Source organism: Macrotis lagotis, chromosome 1, assembly GCF_037893015.1.
Source record: "Macrotis lagotis isolate mMagLag1 chromosome 1, bilby.v1.9.chrom.fasta, whole genome shotgun sequence".
NCBI classification, from domain to species: Eukaryota; Metazoa; Chordata; class Mammalia; order Peramelemorphia; family Peramelidae; genus Macrotis; species Macrotis lagotis.
Window position 1 is genome coordinate 33,394,516 of NC_133658.1, and position 15,615 is coordinate 33,410,130.

At 46.1% G+C, this 15,615-nt stretch overlaps 1 protein-coding gene across 1 annotated transcript in view; it reads left to right on the forward strand.

Annotated features, from left to right (window-relative positions):
- The first annotated feature begins 342 nt into the window (after positions 1 to 342).
- Positions 343 to 15,615, forward strand: part of TCF7L1 (transcription factor 7 like 1) — a 216,317-nt gene continuing 201,044 nt past the window's right edge. Inside the window, exons 1-3 of the mRNA XM_074196253.1 lie at positions 343 to 588; positions 1,076 to 1,139; positions 1,349 to 1,476. Of these exons, the coding sequence (XP_074052354.1) occupies positions 343 to 588; positions 1,076 to 1,139; positions 1,349 to 1,476 (438 nt within the window). The remainder of the gene's footprint in view (positions 589 to 1,075; positions 1,140 to 1,348; positions 1,477 to 15,615) is intronic.

Consider the following 15,615-nt stretch of genomic DNA (forward strand, 5'->3'; position numbering starts at 1 on the left):
AGCGCGCCCCGTCCCGGCGTCCCCGCCGAGCCGGTGTCAGCTTGCAGCCGGGGCTCCTCCCCCCCCGGGCCGCGCCCCTCCCCTCCTCCCCTCCCTTCTGGCCCCTCCCCGGCCGGCCAGGAGCTGGGACACCCCGGAGGGGCGGCGGCGGCGGCGGCCAGTCGGGGAGCCCTCGGCGCTGCCCCGAGTGCCCGCGCGGAGCCCGCTGCCCAGCCCCCCCGGCCCCGGCCCCACTTCCCGCCGGGCGCCACGCCCTGTCAAACTTTGTTGGGAGCGGCGCGGAGGCTCGGGGCGCGGGGGGCCGCGGGGGGCGCGGGGGGCCCGGGAGCGGCGCGGCCCACCATGCCCCAGCTGGGCGGCGGCGGCGGCGGCGGCGGCGGCGGCGGCGGGGCCGGGGCCGGGGCCGGGGCCGGGGCGGCCGGCGGCGATGACCTCGGGGCCAACGACGAGCTCATCCCCTTCCAGGACGAGGGCGGCGAGGAGCAGGAGCCCAGCAGCGACAGCGCCTCGGCCCGGAGGGACCTGGACGAGGTCAAGTCGTCGCTGGTCAACGAGTCGGAGAACCAGAGCAGCAGCTCCGACTCCGAGGTAGCGCAGGCCCTCCCCGGGCCCCGCCGGGCTCCCCCGGCCCCGGCCTCCCCCGGGCCCCGCCGTGCCGGGCTTCCTCCGGGCCCCGCCGGGCTCCCCCGGGCCCCGCCGGGCTCCCCCGGCCCCGAGCTTCCTCCGGCCCCGAGCTTCCTCCGGCCCCGAGCTTCCTCCGGGCCCCGCCGGCCTCCCCCGGGCTCCCCCGGCCCCGGGCCCCGCCGGCCTCCCCCGGGCTCCCCCGGCCCCGGGCCCCGCCAGCCCCCTCCGGGCCCCGAGCCTCAGTCCTCGAGCGTCCTCTGGGGGGCCCCATCCAACTCCCGGGGCCCCGAGCTCCCCCGCTCCCCCGCCGGCGCCCCGGTTCTCCCTCCCGGGCCCCGGGCCCCGGGCCCTCGCCCCTCGCCCTCCCGCCCGTGGCCCGCTCTCCTCGCCGCCCCCTCCGACTCCCCCGGGCCCCGGCTCACCCCGCGCTGCCTTTGTGTCTCCTCCGCAGGCGGAGCGGCGCCCGCAGCCCCCCCGGGACCCTTTCCAGAAGCCGCGGGAATACTTGGCTGAAGGTACGTGCCCCCCCCCCCCCGTCCGGCCGCCCCCTCGGGGCCCCCCGGCCCGCCCCCGGCCCGGGGCAGCCTTGCCCCTGCCGCCCCTCGCTCCCCGGGCAGGGCCGGGGTGGGCACCCCTCCTCCGGCTCCCTGGGCCCCGCGCCCTCCCCTGCCCCTGAGGGGGCCCCGCCTCACCCTGGCTCTCCCTTCTTGCCCCCCGCCCCCAGTGAGGAGGCCCCAGGACGGAGCCCTCTTTAAAGGACCTCCTTACCCCGGCTACCCCTTCCTGATGATCCCCGACCTCGGCAGCCCCTACCTCCCCAACGGACCGCTGTCCCCCGGCGGCGCCCGCACGGTAAGTGGTGCACGGGGGCCCAGCGGGGGGGAGAGGGCCGGGGCGGGGCGAGCCCCCGCGGCCGGAGGGGCTGGGGGTGCCGGGCCGGGCCGGGCCGGCCGGCAGAGTTGCTCAGCTCTGCCCTCGGCCAAGCCGGGGCTCTGCCCCCCCCAGAGGCTGGTGGCCCTCGGCGGGGGTGGGGGCGCTTGTGCCCGCGGCGGGGGGCCGGGCCGCCCGGCGCGTTGCTCCTTGGAGTTGGGACAGAAGTGTGATGGCGAGCCGGGCCCCGATGGTGCAGCTCTCCCTGGCCGCCCCCCCCCTTCCGACCCCCCCCCTTTCTGGGCTCATCAACCTCCGGAGCTGCGGTTCCCGCTCGCGGTGCCGCCGCCGGGCCCGGCTCGCCCCCCTCCCCAACTTGCTCCTGGCCCGCTGGGCCCCCCCAGCCATTCTCTCACCTTCCCGGCACCAAGCACACTTTATTTCATACTTCTGGAGCCTGACTAAACACGCCCATCCGAAGCCAGCAAACACTCGGGATCCTTCAGGAGGCTTAAAAACCTGGAGCCCAGCTCGCTGGGTGGAAACAAAGGCAGCGGCCCGGCTCCCCGGCCTGGGCCCGGGAGGAACTTGGCATTTCTGGGGGCCCCTTTTGTTTGCAGGGCTTTTCTCATTTAAAGTGAAGGGTCCGGAGGCTTTCAAGCCCTTAATGGGCTGACATTGTCTGGCTCCTCATCATTGGCATTTAAAGAGGTGATTAAGTAAATTGCCCGAGCTCTGGCCGGGGTGCAAGGGGAGGGAGGGGGGGGGGGCGAGAGGAGCCTGTGCCTTACCCCGGGACGCCTTGGGTCCCAGGGCCCAAATCCACCTCTGCATGCTTCAGACCCCAGGAGGAGGGCGGATTCTTTGTGTTCCCGAGCTGGCTCTGGCTTCCTGGCCAGGATGCTGCCAGTCCACCTCGGGGGCCCCCCGGCTGCAAGAGCTCTCACCTTGGCCAGCCCCCAGCCTCCTGGCTCTTCTCAGTGTTGATTCCAGCTTCCCCCCCTTCCCCCGAATGTTGAAGGTGGGGGGAGGTAGGGCTCGAGCTTATGGCAGCTGAATATTGCTCTTTGACTCGAGCGAGCCTTTCAAAACTGCTTTGTCTGGGGGCTCGGAGCTAGGTGCTAGCCTTGCTGAAGCGACGTCTGTCCGTGCAGTCTCGCACCCTCCTCGGCTGAGGTTGGCTCTTGTGCTTCTTGCGGAAGGTGGAAGCCCCTCCCTCTCTGGCTCCGGGCTCTTCCCCCCATTTCTCTGATACCTTAGGTGAGTAAGGCAGTGAGGAGAGTCCTACCTGGGACACTTAGGAGCTATGTGATCCTGGACAAGTTCTCAATTTCTCTGGACCTCAGTTTCCTCATCTGTAAAATGAAGGGGCTGAATTTCTTTACCTCGAAGGCTCCCTTCTCACCACTATTTATTGACTTTGTGATCTGTGAGGTGGCTAAGGAAGGAAAGGTTTCGGTGGATGAGTTGGGGGCTTGTAGTCAGTACATCGCATCTGCCTTTGCATTACACCTTTTTTTAAAAAAATAGCATTTATTTAAGGCAATGGGGCTAAGTGACTTGCCCAAGTCACCCAGCTAGGCAATTATTAAGTGTCTGAGGCCGGATTTGAACTCAGGTCCTCCTGACTCCAGTGGGTGCTCTATCCACTGTACCACCTAGATGCCTCCTGATAAATTAGATCTTGATGGGCAAGTGACTGCCATTATCACTGGCCCATCAGTGCTGGTTTCAGATCTCCAATTTGTCCCTGGACAGAGCTCTATATTTTCTATTTCTGAAACAAAAACCAGATAGGATTCCTGTTTGTTACCTTTTCTTAAAAAATAAAATAAAATAAAGAGTTGGTGAAAGATGGATGACATCAACTATAGATACCATTTTTCTTGTTTATGAAACTTAGAAATCATAAATTTAGAGTTGAAAAGGAACTTGTCATCCTCTTCCCCCCCCCCCCCCCATTTACCCAGGAAGAAACTGGCTCTAAGAGGTTGTGACTTGTCCTAGGTAGCAATTAGCAGAATTAGCAGAACCAGGTCCTCTGTCTCCCCGAAGTCTCTCTCTCCATTCACACCCCACTGGGGCAGGACAGTTCACAAGACATTTGTTGTAATCAAACTCCAAAGAGCCTTTATCAGTTTGAAACTTGAAGAGTTGTTATTTTGAGGGTGGGGGACCTTAGTGGATCATTCTCATTTTTTTTCCCATGGGATGGTGGGAAGAGCATTGGAATAGGTGGAGGGAGAATCTGTATTCAACTCTTACCTACTTGTATGTCCTGGGCACATTACTTATTCACCTATGTCTACCACAGTGTATTTTCAGCTTTAGACTCAGTGGCTTCTGAGGGACCTTTCATTGTTAAATTTCTGGTACGATGATCCCATGGCTTTAAAGTGGACTGAATCCAAACTGGAACCAAATCAATTCTCCTCCCAACTTCCCTATGTTTGTTATTTGCACTTGAGTTCCCCCCCCACACAACAGTTCTTTTTGTAGCTTTACCATTTACCTTGACTTCCCATCCTTCTACCTCCCTTCCTGTCCTCTACCACTATGAGTGGCAGGGATTTTTTGTTTGTTTTTATTTGGGGGGGTGGGGGAAACTTTTAGTTGTTTCTTAGCTCGGCCTCATTTCTCCATTCTGAAGGCCACAGGCCTTAGGTCTATGTCACTGTAGTCAACAGAGCCTATTCCTTACTGTATGTGCTCGGGCTGTACTAGCTTCAGGGGTTATAAAGATGAAAACAAAACTGACTCTGGAGCCCCCAGGGCTCCCAGAGCTTCCTGGCCTATGGAGAGATGATTGGCTGTTAAGTAACATTTTGTAAGTTTGCAAAGCCCTTCTCCTATGAGCCTCCTAACAAACAAAAATCCAATTAGGATTCCCATGTTGTAGATGATGAAACTAAAGGTCAGAGAGGTGACATGCCCATGGTCATAGTAATAAGTCATTTTAAAAAGACAGAGTTTGAACCTAATATATCCTAACTCACAGGCATACACATCAATTACAATAAATTGCCCTAACTTCTTTCCTGGTCAGCCTCTTTGGATTAGTCCTTCAAAAACATACATCACAGCTATCTCATCATTCATCTGCTTTTTAAAAAAGCCTGTAGTTGAGGCTAATGTTTAAATAGCAATTGAGTTTCATTGGTACAACTATCCTCCCATATTTTAGATGAGGAAACTTGGGCTGAGTGAGGTTGCCCCTCTTCTGGTTGTTAAGTGACAGAGGTGGAATTCAAATACAAGTTTTCCTGACTCATGTCTATCATACTGCCCCCTAGGCCTCTCAACTGCCTCTAAAAGAGGTCCCTTATCTGTGGTCAAGGTCACCAGTCAGTAGGTTGGGGTCTCCCAAGGCCACATTTTGGAGTCCTTAACCTGACAGATCTCCACCTCCATCTGCAGTGATTTTTCTGCTGTCTCCGGAAGATTTGTAAGGATTTCCCTATTGCATTATGAAGTTTCCCTGCCTGCATCCTTCCCTAGCAAAGGGAACAGTTCTAATGGTTTGAAAAAGATCATAGATCCATTTGTCATTGAGCAATAGTAAGCTGACAAAAAAGGGAAAAAAATCCTTACCCTAAAGGGCTTACAGCTTTAGGGGGGTTCAACATTAAGGGGAATCAGGAAATACTTCTTGCACAAGATGGGACTGTAGCTGGTAATTTGAAGAACTAGGAAAGCCAAGAGGCAGAGGTGAGGAGGGAGAGAATTCCAGGTATGGGGGTAGCCTCCAGTCATGGAGGATAGCCAGTGAAAACTGAATCCAGAGATGAAATGCAGATTAAGATTAATTTGGCAGTTTAAGAAGAGCAAACACTGGAGTGGGGAGAGGAGGCAGAGACCAACCACACAGACCTGTGTCTGTTTAGGTATACATAAGAATCAGCCAATTAAATGCTAACTGGGTTTGGCAGCTTGTTACTATATATTTTGGAACGTGCAAAGAAAAAGAAAAAATGGTGCTTGCCCTCAAGGAGCTTGCAATCTAATATAGGTATATCTATATACCTATGTATAGCCAATATAGCTATATATAATATAGATAGAAGGCAAAATTCACAAATGACACAACTGGTCATTAACCAACTCACTGAGGGCAGAGTCTGATCTAAAAAGACCAGAAGCCCCCTCCTTCAGCACTTAACACTGATCTGTCTTTTCTCTGATTTCTTTTTTGTTTTTCTGTTTTGTTTTGGTTTTTTTGCATGGCAATGGGAGTAAATGACCTGGCCAAGGTCACACAGCTAAGTTAAGTATTAAGTGTCTGAGGCTGGATTTAAACTCAGGGCTTATGCCCCATCCTCTGACTGCTTATGGTACTTACTGTCCATATCTCATTTTGGGACCCAGTTATATGTTATTAACACTGACTTCACATGGGCACATAAAATGATGATGATGATGATGACAGAGACATAAAAAGCAGTTGATACCGTAGAAAAAAGTGGTAGATAAACTGAAGAGAATGGATGTAGTGATGTCTAAGATCCCTTCCTTCTTACATGCTCCATCTGACAAATGCCTTACAATAATAATTCAACTATTTGAGTTCCTGCTCTGGGTCAGGATTGGTTTAGAAACTTTAGAATTCTTTCAAGAGCCTCATAGTACAGTAAAGTTTGTCATTCAAGGCCTCCTTGATGCATAGTTGTTGGAGACGAGTTTAGACATGAAATAAATTAGTTGTGTCTTTGATTTTTTCTGACCCTTTATAGCCCCTTTTGGGGGGGAGAGGTAGTTTGGTTGATAAAGTGCAGTGTTTTGCCATTCCTGTCCCCATTTCTTTTTAGATGAGAAAACCAAGGCAAACAGGGTTCAGTGACTTACCCAGGGTCACACAACTAATAACTCCGATGTTGGATTTGATCTCAGGTCTTTCTGACTCTGGTGTAGTGCTCTGACCACTGAAGCATCTAGCTGCCTGATATAAATAAATGAACAGCTTAAAAGAGCCAGGCTTGGAAAGGAGGCTATTGGCAGAATTGATTGTACTAAGACTTTCTAACTCTCCTCTCATTTGAGCCTTACAACCTTCCTCTGATAAAGTTTCACAGCTTGAGTGTATCCTTTTTCCTCTGAGGAAATTATGTGATTCAATCCTTTCATTTTACAGCTGAAGAAACTGAGACTCAGGGAGGGAGGCAGCATTTCCCATGGTTGAACCTGGCCTCAGACTTGACACTTACTACTATATGACCTTGGGCAAGTCCCTTTCCTGATTGCCTCCCATCCAGGGCCATCTCCAGTGCTGATTCATATCTGACCACTGGACCCAGATGGCTTTGGAGGAGAAAGTGAGACTGGGGACTTAGAGTGCCCCCTACTCAAATCCATTTCATGAACTTGTCATGGCATCACCTCCTTGACATCATGGTCTTATTCAACAATGAAGGATAAACATCATCATCATGGCTGAAGTTACAAGGATTTGCGTCTCAGTTTTCCTGATTCTAATCTCTGCACTTGTCCTTAGGTTTTTGAGTGAGAAATATATTTTCTCCCTTAATAAATGTCATGGAAGGGACTTTGGACATCATCTGGCCCAGCAGAAGGAAACTGAACCTCAGAGGTGAAGTGACTTGCCTGGGATCACCCAATTCAAAAGCAAAGTCAAGTTGTTTGAAGAGTTCACAATGTGCCAGTCACTGAGCCAAGTGCTGGGCTCCAAAGAAAACAAAAACTAGTCCTGCTCTCCAGAACTTCCCAGTCTGTTGGGGGAGATGCTTTGTGTAAGGAGGAACCAGATACAAACAGGATAAATTGGAGATAATCGACAAAGAAAAGGCTTTAGCTGACATTGAGATGAGGAAAGACTTCTTGCACAAGGTGGGGTTGTAGCTGGTTCTCATTAGAATCAGGGGAGCCAGGGGAGCAGAGATGAGAAGGAAGAGAATTCTTGGTATGGGGGTAGCCTCCAGTCATGGAGGATAGCCAGTGAAAACTCTCAGAGTCCAGAGATGAAATGCCATCTAAGATCACTTTGCAGCTTCATAGAGTATATTGTGTGAAGTGGAGAGAGGAGGCAGAGGCCAACAAACAGGCTATTGAAATAGTGCAGGTGTCAGGTAAGGAGGGCTTGTATCATGGTGGTGATGGTGTCAGGAAAAAAGGGGGCATATACAAAAATGATTTTTAAAAAAAGGGAGAGAGAGAGAGAGAGAGAGAGAGAGAGAGAGAGAGAGAGAGAGAGAGAGAGAGAGAGAGATACCTAGGTTCCAGTTTGAATGACTGAGGGAGATATGGTAGTTGGTTGGTTGTGGTGGTGGGATTCAACTGGTTTGCACCAATTCAGCAGAACCAATACCTAGTTTTATAGTGAGTTCGGTAAAATGACTGTTAAAATGGCACTTGTTTTCAGGGTTCTCTGTTCAGCCAGCTCACACAGGTTCAGAGGAACCTGTGTGAATTTTATATTGAGTTCAGTGAGCCGGTTGTTACTTTATTTGAATTTCACCATTGGTTGATTAGTCTTTCATTATTGAAGAAGACCAAAATGACATCACTATGATTGAGTGATGTGATGCCCTGCATGCTAATAGGGCCGTTAGGAAGAAGGGAGAATTTTAGGCTAAAATTAATGAGTACATGTGTTTAAGATGTCTGAGGCATCCCATTTGAGATGTCCAAAAGGTGATTGGAGGTGTGAGATCAGTGGTCAAAAGAAAGGTGGGGGCTATAGAAATTGTTCTGAATCTGCATGGAGATGATAGCTGAGGATAGCCTGGCTAGTGGAGGAAGTCAAAATTAAAAGTCAGGTCTCTGGATTCGCAGCCTCGTTGTGTTGCATCCTAATAATTTCTTGTATTAATGAAATCTTCCTATAGCATCACTGGGGGCCTTAAAGCTAGTGATTGATTCCCTGGTATATTTTAGGGGTATGATATGAGCACTGAGCAGTAAAAATCCTTTAGCTTTTTTTGTTTTGTTTTGTAAGCAATCGGGGTTAAGTGACTTGCTCAGGATGACACAACTAGTAAGTGTCAGAGGCCAAATTCAAGTCCTCCTGACTCCGTGACTTTTATCTGCTGTACCAACTAACAACTCTGAAAATCCTTTAAAATTAGTAATAATTACTTTGCCCCATTTGCCTTACAAAAAACCTAAAAATAAAATAAAATTAATAATAATTAGTAATGTAATGCTCAGAGTCAAAATTAATTATGGAGGCTAGAATTAGGGTTAGGTAAGACTTTTTTTTTTTAACAAGGTAGTGGTGTTAAGTGACTTACCCAAGGTCACCCATCTAGGCAATTAGGCAATTACTATGTGTCTGAGAACGGATTTGAACTCAGTTCCTCCTGACTCCGGGGCCAGTACTCTATCCACTGTGCCACCTAGTTGACCCAGGGTTAGGTAAGACTTTGATAAGAATATAGGCCATTTGGATAGAGTCAGAAAGATCTGAGTTTGAATCTTTCCAGTTGTTTACTGACTGTGTGACCCTCAGTAAGTCACTTAACCTCTAGGAATTTAGGATTCCTCCTTGGTAAAATGAAGATCATAGTAGCTCTTACCTCATTGGATTGTTGTGGGAATCTGATGATGTTTAAAGTGTTTTGTTGACTTAAAGTCCTATGTAAATACAAGCTTTTTTTTAGATTGTAAACATCTTAAGGTAGGTTCTGTGTTTATCTCATTTTTATTAGCCTATTGCCTGTCATACTGTCTTTTGTGCTTTTAAAGTTTGTAGAATGTGAGCTGTTAGACTTCCAGGTTTAAGTGAGCAAGGAATGATCCAATTCTCGGGACAAATAATTTAAGATTGAGACTAGTCATTTAAATAGTGCTACAGCTTATAATTGCAGTCAGAGTTATTCTTGATTATTGCGTTGGAAATGAAAACTTTTTATTTAGTTTCCTGAGAAACTTAAGGGGTTAATTGCATCCTTGGATTAATCTATAGTAGCTACTTGATATTAGCTATTCTCTTAATATCACTCAGATTAAAAGAGGGTAGACTGCTGGCCTTGGAGTTGGTCATCATCTGGATTGAAATTTACTCTCTTAACACTTTAAGAACCATTTGATCCTGTACCAAACAAGCTCACGAGCATCAGTTGACTTATCTAGAAAAACTGGGTATAATACATATCATGCCTACTTCACAAATATTGAAGATCCAATGAAACCTTTTCTGCTTTGGAGCTTACCCCTTAATTGTTGGTGCTCACTCCCCCTCCCATCACTATATATTTTTTCTGATGCTTCTGGCATTTTTCAGTGCACTGTTACCTAATTCTTGTGTGACCTTGGGCAAATTGCTTAACCTTCCTAGGCCTCAGTTTTTCTCACTTGAGATATGAAGGGGCTCGACTTGGGGGCTTCTGAGATCTCTCCCAGTTCTAGATCCTTGGTTCTAGAATGAGTCGATGTTGAGACAAGGACTTTCTCAGTTTTCGATTCCTATGCTGATACCTGTCACTATCTGGAACACACCACATAGTTACCTCACAAATCCTTGATGATGAGGGCAAGTACAGTCATTAAATGCCAGGTTCTTTTCCCAGAACAAACTTAGTTTTCCAAAGTCAGGGACAGCTGCCTTTTTGTCTTATTGAGTCCTCCACACTCATCATGCAAATGACAGACAGGATGTTTGACTCACAAACAATGTGTAACATCAGTAGAATATTGGTGTGATTTATTTTTTAGTGTTATTTAGTTTTTAAAAATGTTTATTCCAAACTTACCAAATAAAATGGATGTTTCCAAATACAGTAGAAAACAAAAGAGCATTGTACATGAAACTGAGAATCTGTTATGTGGGACCTACTTTACCTTTCAAATAGATTATAAATGCAGCTTATACCTTTCAAAGCACTCCAGTCTGTGAGAAAGGTATTAAAAAGATAAGCTGGATTAAAGAAGGTTCTGAAGGAAATTTGTGACCAAAAAAGAAGTTGAGTTGATTTCGGGGATGACAATGATAGATAATGTGCTAGAGCCTAGCTGGTTACTCATATCAGATGTCAAGAGAACTTGAGGAAGGCTCCAATGTGGAGTGGACCAAGTGTAGGAGAATCTGGGCAAAAGTGGCAAAGGATGGGAAGGGTTGGATGGTCTGTGATCTACATTGGAGGAGGAACTTTTAGAATCATTGAGATTGAAGAAGAATTGTCCTCTTGGTGTTGCTGGGTTTCCCATTAGTGGATTTTTGTAGGATAGTCCCGATTTAAAGAATTCCAGGCAAGTACCTCTCCATCATTTGATAGAGAGAAAGCCAAATAGAATTCTTCCCAAACTGCTGTTTATTGAGGATTTCTGTAGCCTCAGAGGCCCCACCTTTGAGGTCGCGTGTGCAGATGTACTCTGGAGCCAAGGGAAGCTTTTTCTCTCAGCCTTGTTTAAACAAACTACTTTGGGGAAAATTCTCTTACTCTGTTTTTTAAAAGTCTAAATATATCATCGCTTCCACTTTACTCCAAATATAACTCTGGGTTTAATGTGGGACCTTTACCATGGAATGACCTACAGGGAGTATCCTGCCCAAATGGCTAGAGAAGTTGGGTTCTTGTACTTCCGCCATCTTTTAGGTGAATGTGTGGTTAGGGGGAGAGAACATTATTTATGGTTTAAATTCCTTTTCCTTCTTTTGGGCTGGTAGAGAGCTGGGGTTTGATTCAGGGAGAGTGATGGGGATGATAGTATGGCTTCATTCTTCAATGATTTAAATAGTTTGCTAGCAAGCCAGCATAAATTAAGTACCTAAGATTACCAGGCACTACACTAGACCCTGGGGAATAACAAAACCCCAAATACCAGTCTTGGCCCTTAGTGCCACTCACTTTTCTACTCTCATAGAAAGGAAACACTATTGTAGAAAGACGATACAAACTATATACAAAAACCATACCAAGTAACTGGCCTGAAGGGGTCCAGAGAAGGGGGAAGGATCAGAGGGAGGTCAGATAACTCTTTGAGTTGAACCTTGAATTGAGGCAGAGATTCCAAGAGGAAAAAAGAACATTCCAGGCATAGAAAGCAATAGCCTGTGTGAAGGAAGACGCACTGAATTTTACAGTGGATGAGAAGGACTAATTGAAAAATAAGTTTAGAAAGATAGATTGAGGAGCAGGCTCAGTGGATAGAGCACTGGCCCTGGAGCTAGGGCGGCCTGAGTTCAAATGTGGCCTCAGACACTTAAAATAATTACCTGTGTGACCTTGGGCACGCCACTTAACCCCATTGCCTTACAAAACCAAAATAAGTTTTTTTAGAAAGATAGGTTGGAAACAATTTGTGTAGGGTTTTGTGTCGGACACCTAAGAGGCACTTACTAAATTGGTTGATTAAATTTTTAAATAAGTTATAACAATTGATAAATTAATTGGTAAGCTAAGTAACTAATCAATTCAATGCTTAACAGAGAAGTTTGTATCTTCCTCTAGAGGCAAGAGGGAGCAGCTGAAGCTTCTTGAGCTTGGGGGGGTGAGGGGAGGTTGACCAGGTCAGAGCTGTGCTTTTAGAAACATCTGTTTTGTTTGTCAGTAATGATAAGGATGATTTAGAGTTGGAAGAGCCTGGAGATTGGAAGTGAAGGAGGCTGCTACTGGATTAGTTCACATGGCAGGACCTTGGAGAAAAGGGCCCAGATGGGAGATGGACTGGACAGGTAGAATCCACAAAACTCGGCCGTTAATTGGCGGTGGAACAAAGTAGGTTGAGGGAGATGGAAAATCAAACATGACTCTGATGGTGTCAATCTGCATGGGTGGTGGGAAGGAAGGTGATGATCCTTGACCAAAATGAATAAGTTACCAAGAACCTTGCAAAGGGCCAAAAGAAGCCCTATAGAATCAAAAAGAGATCAGAAGAATAGGCAAAGTACTGAAGAGACAGACAGTCAGAGAGAATGTTTAAGGACAAGGGTTCTTCACCTCTTTTTGTTCTGGACAGTTTGAAACCTGTATATAACCCTTCTCAGAAGCATAAGAAAAATAAATAACTGAAGGATTACATAGGAAAATGATATATTAAATATAGTTATCAAAATAATTTAAAGTTAGTTTAATGAGCAAAATATTTTAAATTCAGTAATCAAAATATTCTATTTTACTTTAAATTTAATAATCAAAATTTTTTCTTTTACTTTAAATTTAAAAATCAGAATATTTTATTTTACTTTAAATTAACAATCAAAATAATTTATTTTAGATTTAATTAATCATCACAATATTTTGTTGTACTTTAATAATCAAAATATTTTATTTTAAATTTAATTTAATGATAAAAACCTTTTAATAAACATGTCCAGGGATTCCAGGTTAAGAACTCAGAGTTTAAGGAGAAGATAACCCCTGTGATACAGAATTGAAGGGGAAACTAACCTGGGATGCAGAAATTTGATTTTAAAAAAAGAATGATTCCATTGTTTCTAAAACTGAGATAGGAGTAGAAAATTTAGGAACAGCTCTGGCTGTAGAGCTAGACTAGACTTTATAAGTTTTCTCCAATGCCTCCATTTCACAGAGGAGGAACTGAAGGACCTTAACTAGAAGGAAGCGAAATGACTTGTTCAAGGTCTGGAAGTAGTAGGAGTTGGGGAATGGTGTGTCATCTGACTCCAGAGTTGTTGCTCTTTTCCCTGTGCTATGAAGGATAAAAATTATTCCATATATAATTAATCTATTAGGAAAAAATGGGCACTACAAGCCATCTATCAGGGCCGAAGTTTTAAAAAAATAGCTACATTGAGGGTATTGAGGTGAAGTGACTTTGTTCAGGATCACACAGCTAGCTAATAAATATCATCGACCAGATTTGAAATCAGATTTTTCTGACTGCAGATCCATTTCTCTGACCACTGCACTGCCTAGCTATAATCCTATAGACCTGGAAAAGGGAAATCTCATTTTTTAGAAGAGGGAAAAATAGCCTAAATACCAAAGAACAGTGGATGAACTTGCCTTGGATTCCTAGCCAATTCTTAAAATGATGGTTAACGAATATTTAGAAACAGAAGAAATGATGTTTTTATGTCAAATTACCTTTCTTTTCCATTTTGAAAGGGTGACTATTCCTAGACAGATAAATGGGGGCAGTGATGAAGATAGAGCTGACATGTATTAAAGCATTTCACAAAATCTGCCATGTTTATGAGGGCAGAGAAGACAATCTGGTGGTGGATGGTAATATGGTAATACATATGGTTTAGGGAACTTGGGAATTGAGGCTGGTGGCCATTGATGAGACATTTTCTATTAAGAGGTGGTAGATCTCTGGACCTAGAGTCAGGAAGACCTGAGTTCAAATCCAACTTGAGGCACTTATTAGCTGTGTGATCCTGGACAAGTAACAACCCTATTTGCCACAATTACATTATCGATAAAATGAACTGGGGAAGGAAATGACAAACCACTTCATATTCTGTGCCTAGAAAATCTCAAATGAGGACCCATAGAATCAGACATAATTGAATAACCTGAAAGTGATTTCTCCTTCAGAGTGTATCTAGTGGATTCAGTTCTCCCTGCAGGTTGAAAGGGTATTTACTGAGTTGTTTCTGAATTCTTGCCTTCAAGGAGCTTACCTTCTTTTGTCATTGACTTAGATTTTAGACTTTGAAGAAAACCTTCTTATATGCAATTCACCACATTAAAGTCAATAATGTTTTAAAAATGTAACCCCCAGGCAGTTTATGGAGAGATTAGCTCTTTTCTCTTTGAGAACTGAGGGGGCCAGTTGACCATTTTGCAATATCAAAGGAACTATCTTTTATGTAAATTGTTTTAAAGGTTGCTGAGCTGATTTTTAAAATTCTAAGTCATTAGAATTTTAAATGCTTTTAAAAAAAGCTTTGAAGTTTGAAAATATGAACCGAATAGGCATTTTCCAGAACTAGTCGTTGAAAACCCTGAAAAAAGACTGTGGCAGCATTCTACTGGAAGGCTAATTGATCTTTAAAATGACAACTGTTTATTATGGCGGATTATGGGCCAAGCAAACCCTGTGCTAAGGCCCAGTCTAATGGCACCCAAACTCCCAGTCTAATGGCAAAACCACACATAACAGTTTGGTCTCTGAAATTCTTTGAAAAAATGGATCTCTTAGTATTCTCAATTGTTTGCTTCAGTAAAAATTTTTTTTCTGTTGTGGTCTAGTCCACCTTCTGAGGCAAACAGGGCTGGATTTGTCCTCCAGGCCTGGGGCTCTACCAGCACTTGTCTTTGTACTCAGTTTCCTTAGTACCTAGTATGTATTCACTCTAGAGGGAGGCTGGTGGAGTGGAGGCAGGGTGGGGTGGGTAGGGAAATTTGCCTTTTGTTTTGAAATTCTGAAACTGGAGAAGCAGTAATCTAAGATGTTACTTTCTCTTATGTAGATGTAGAAGCCTAAAGAAATTCCCCTCTCTTATTTTGACAAATAAGCCCACTGGGAAGTTAGCTGCTCTCTTCTTGGAGCAAGGAGGGCTCCTAGGTCCGATAGTTCAATCCCTTTATTATTTGGATGAAGAAGGTCTACCTCAGAGCAGAACCATTTTCTTGGTTGTAGAGGGAGAATTGAAAGGATCATCCAAATTGAGCTTGGAACCCCATTTTTTTTGATCCCACACTTACTTATCTTTCCTGTTAGCCACCATTGGAGCCCAGAGCTATTGGAGTCAGGTGACTGGAAGTGAAGTACAGTTGAAATGTTCCTAGTTGGGATCTTATGGGTTAAGCAAGACTTTGTGTGGGCAGAACTGGAAACCTCACTGCCATTTATAGCATTGTTTCTGTGGGAAAATACCTCAGAGCTCCAACTAATTGATATACAAATAGTCCTTTGGAACACAGCCCTTTCATAAATTGTGGGTCCCTTCTATTTCTTCCTCATAGTTCCGGTGGTAGAGAGCATGCCTCCTTTACTTTACCTTTAACATATGGGTCCCTGCTGTGTGACCCTGTGGGAGTCACATAACTACTCTAATCGGCTGTGTTCTCATCTGTAAACTTGATGCTGCAGATAGAGGGCTGGTCTAGACCTTGGAGGTCTTCAGAGTTCCACCTTCTCATTTTACCAATGAGGAAACTGAGGTCTAGAGAGGTTGAGAAGTAATGAATGAGTGTTGGATTTGGCTTTCGTAATTTATAATCCGATATTCTTTCCTTTATGCTCTACTGTCAC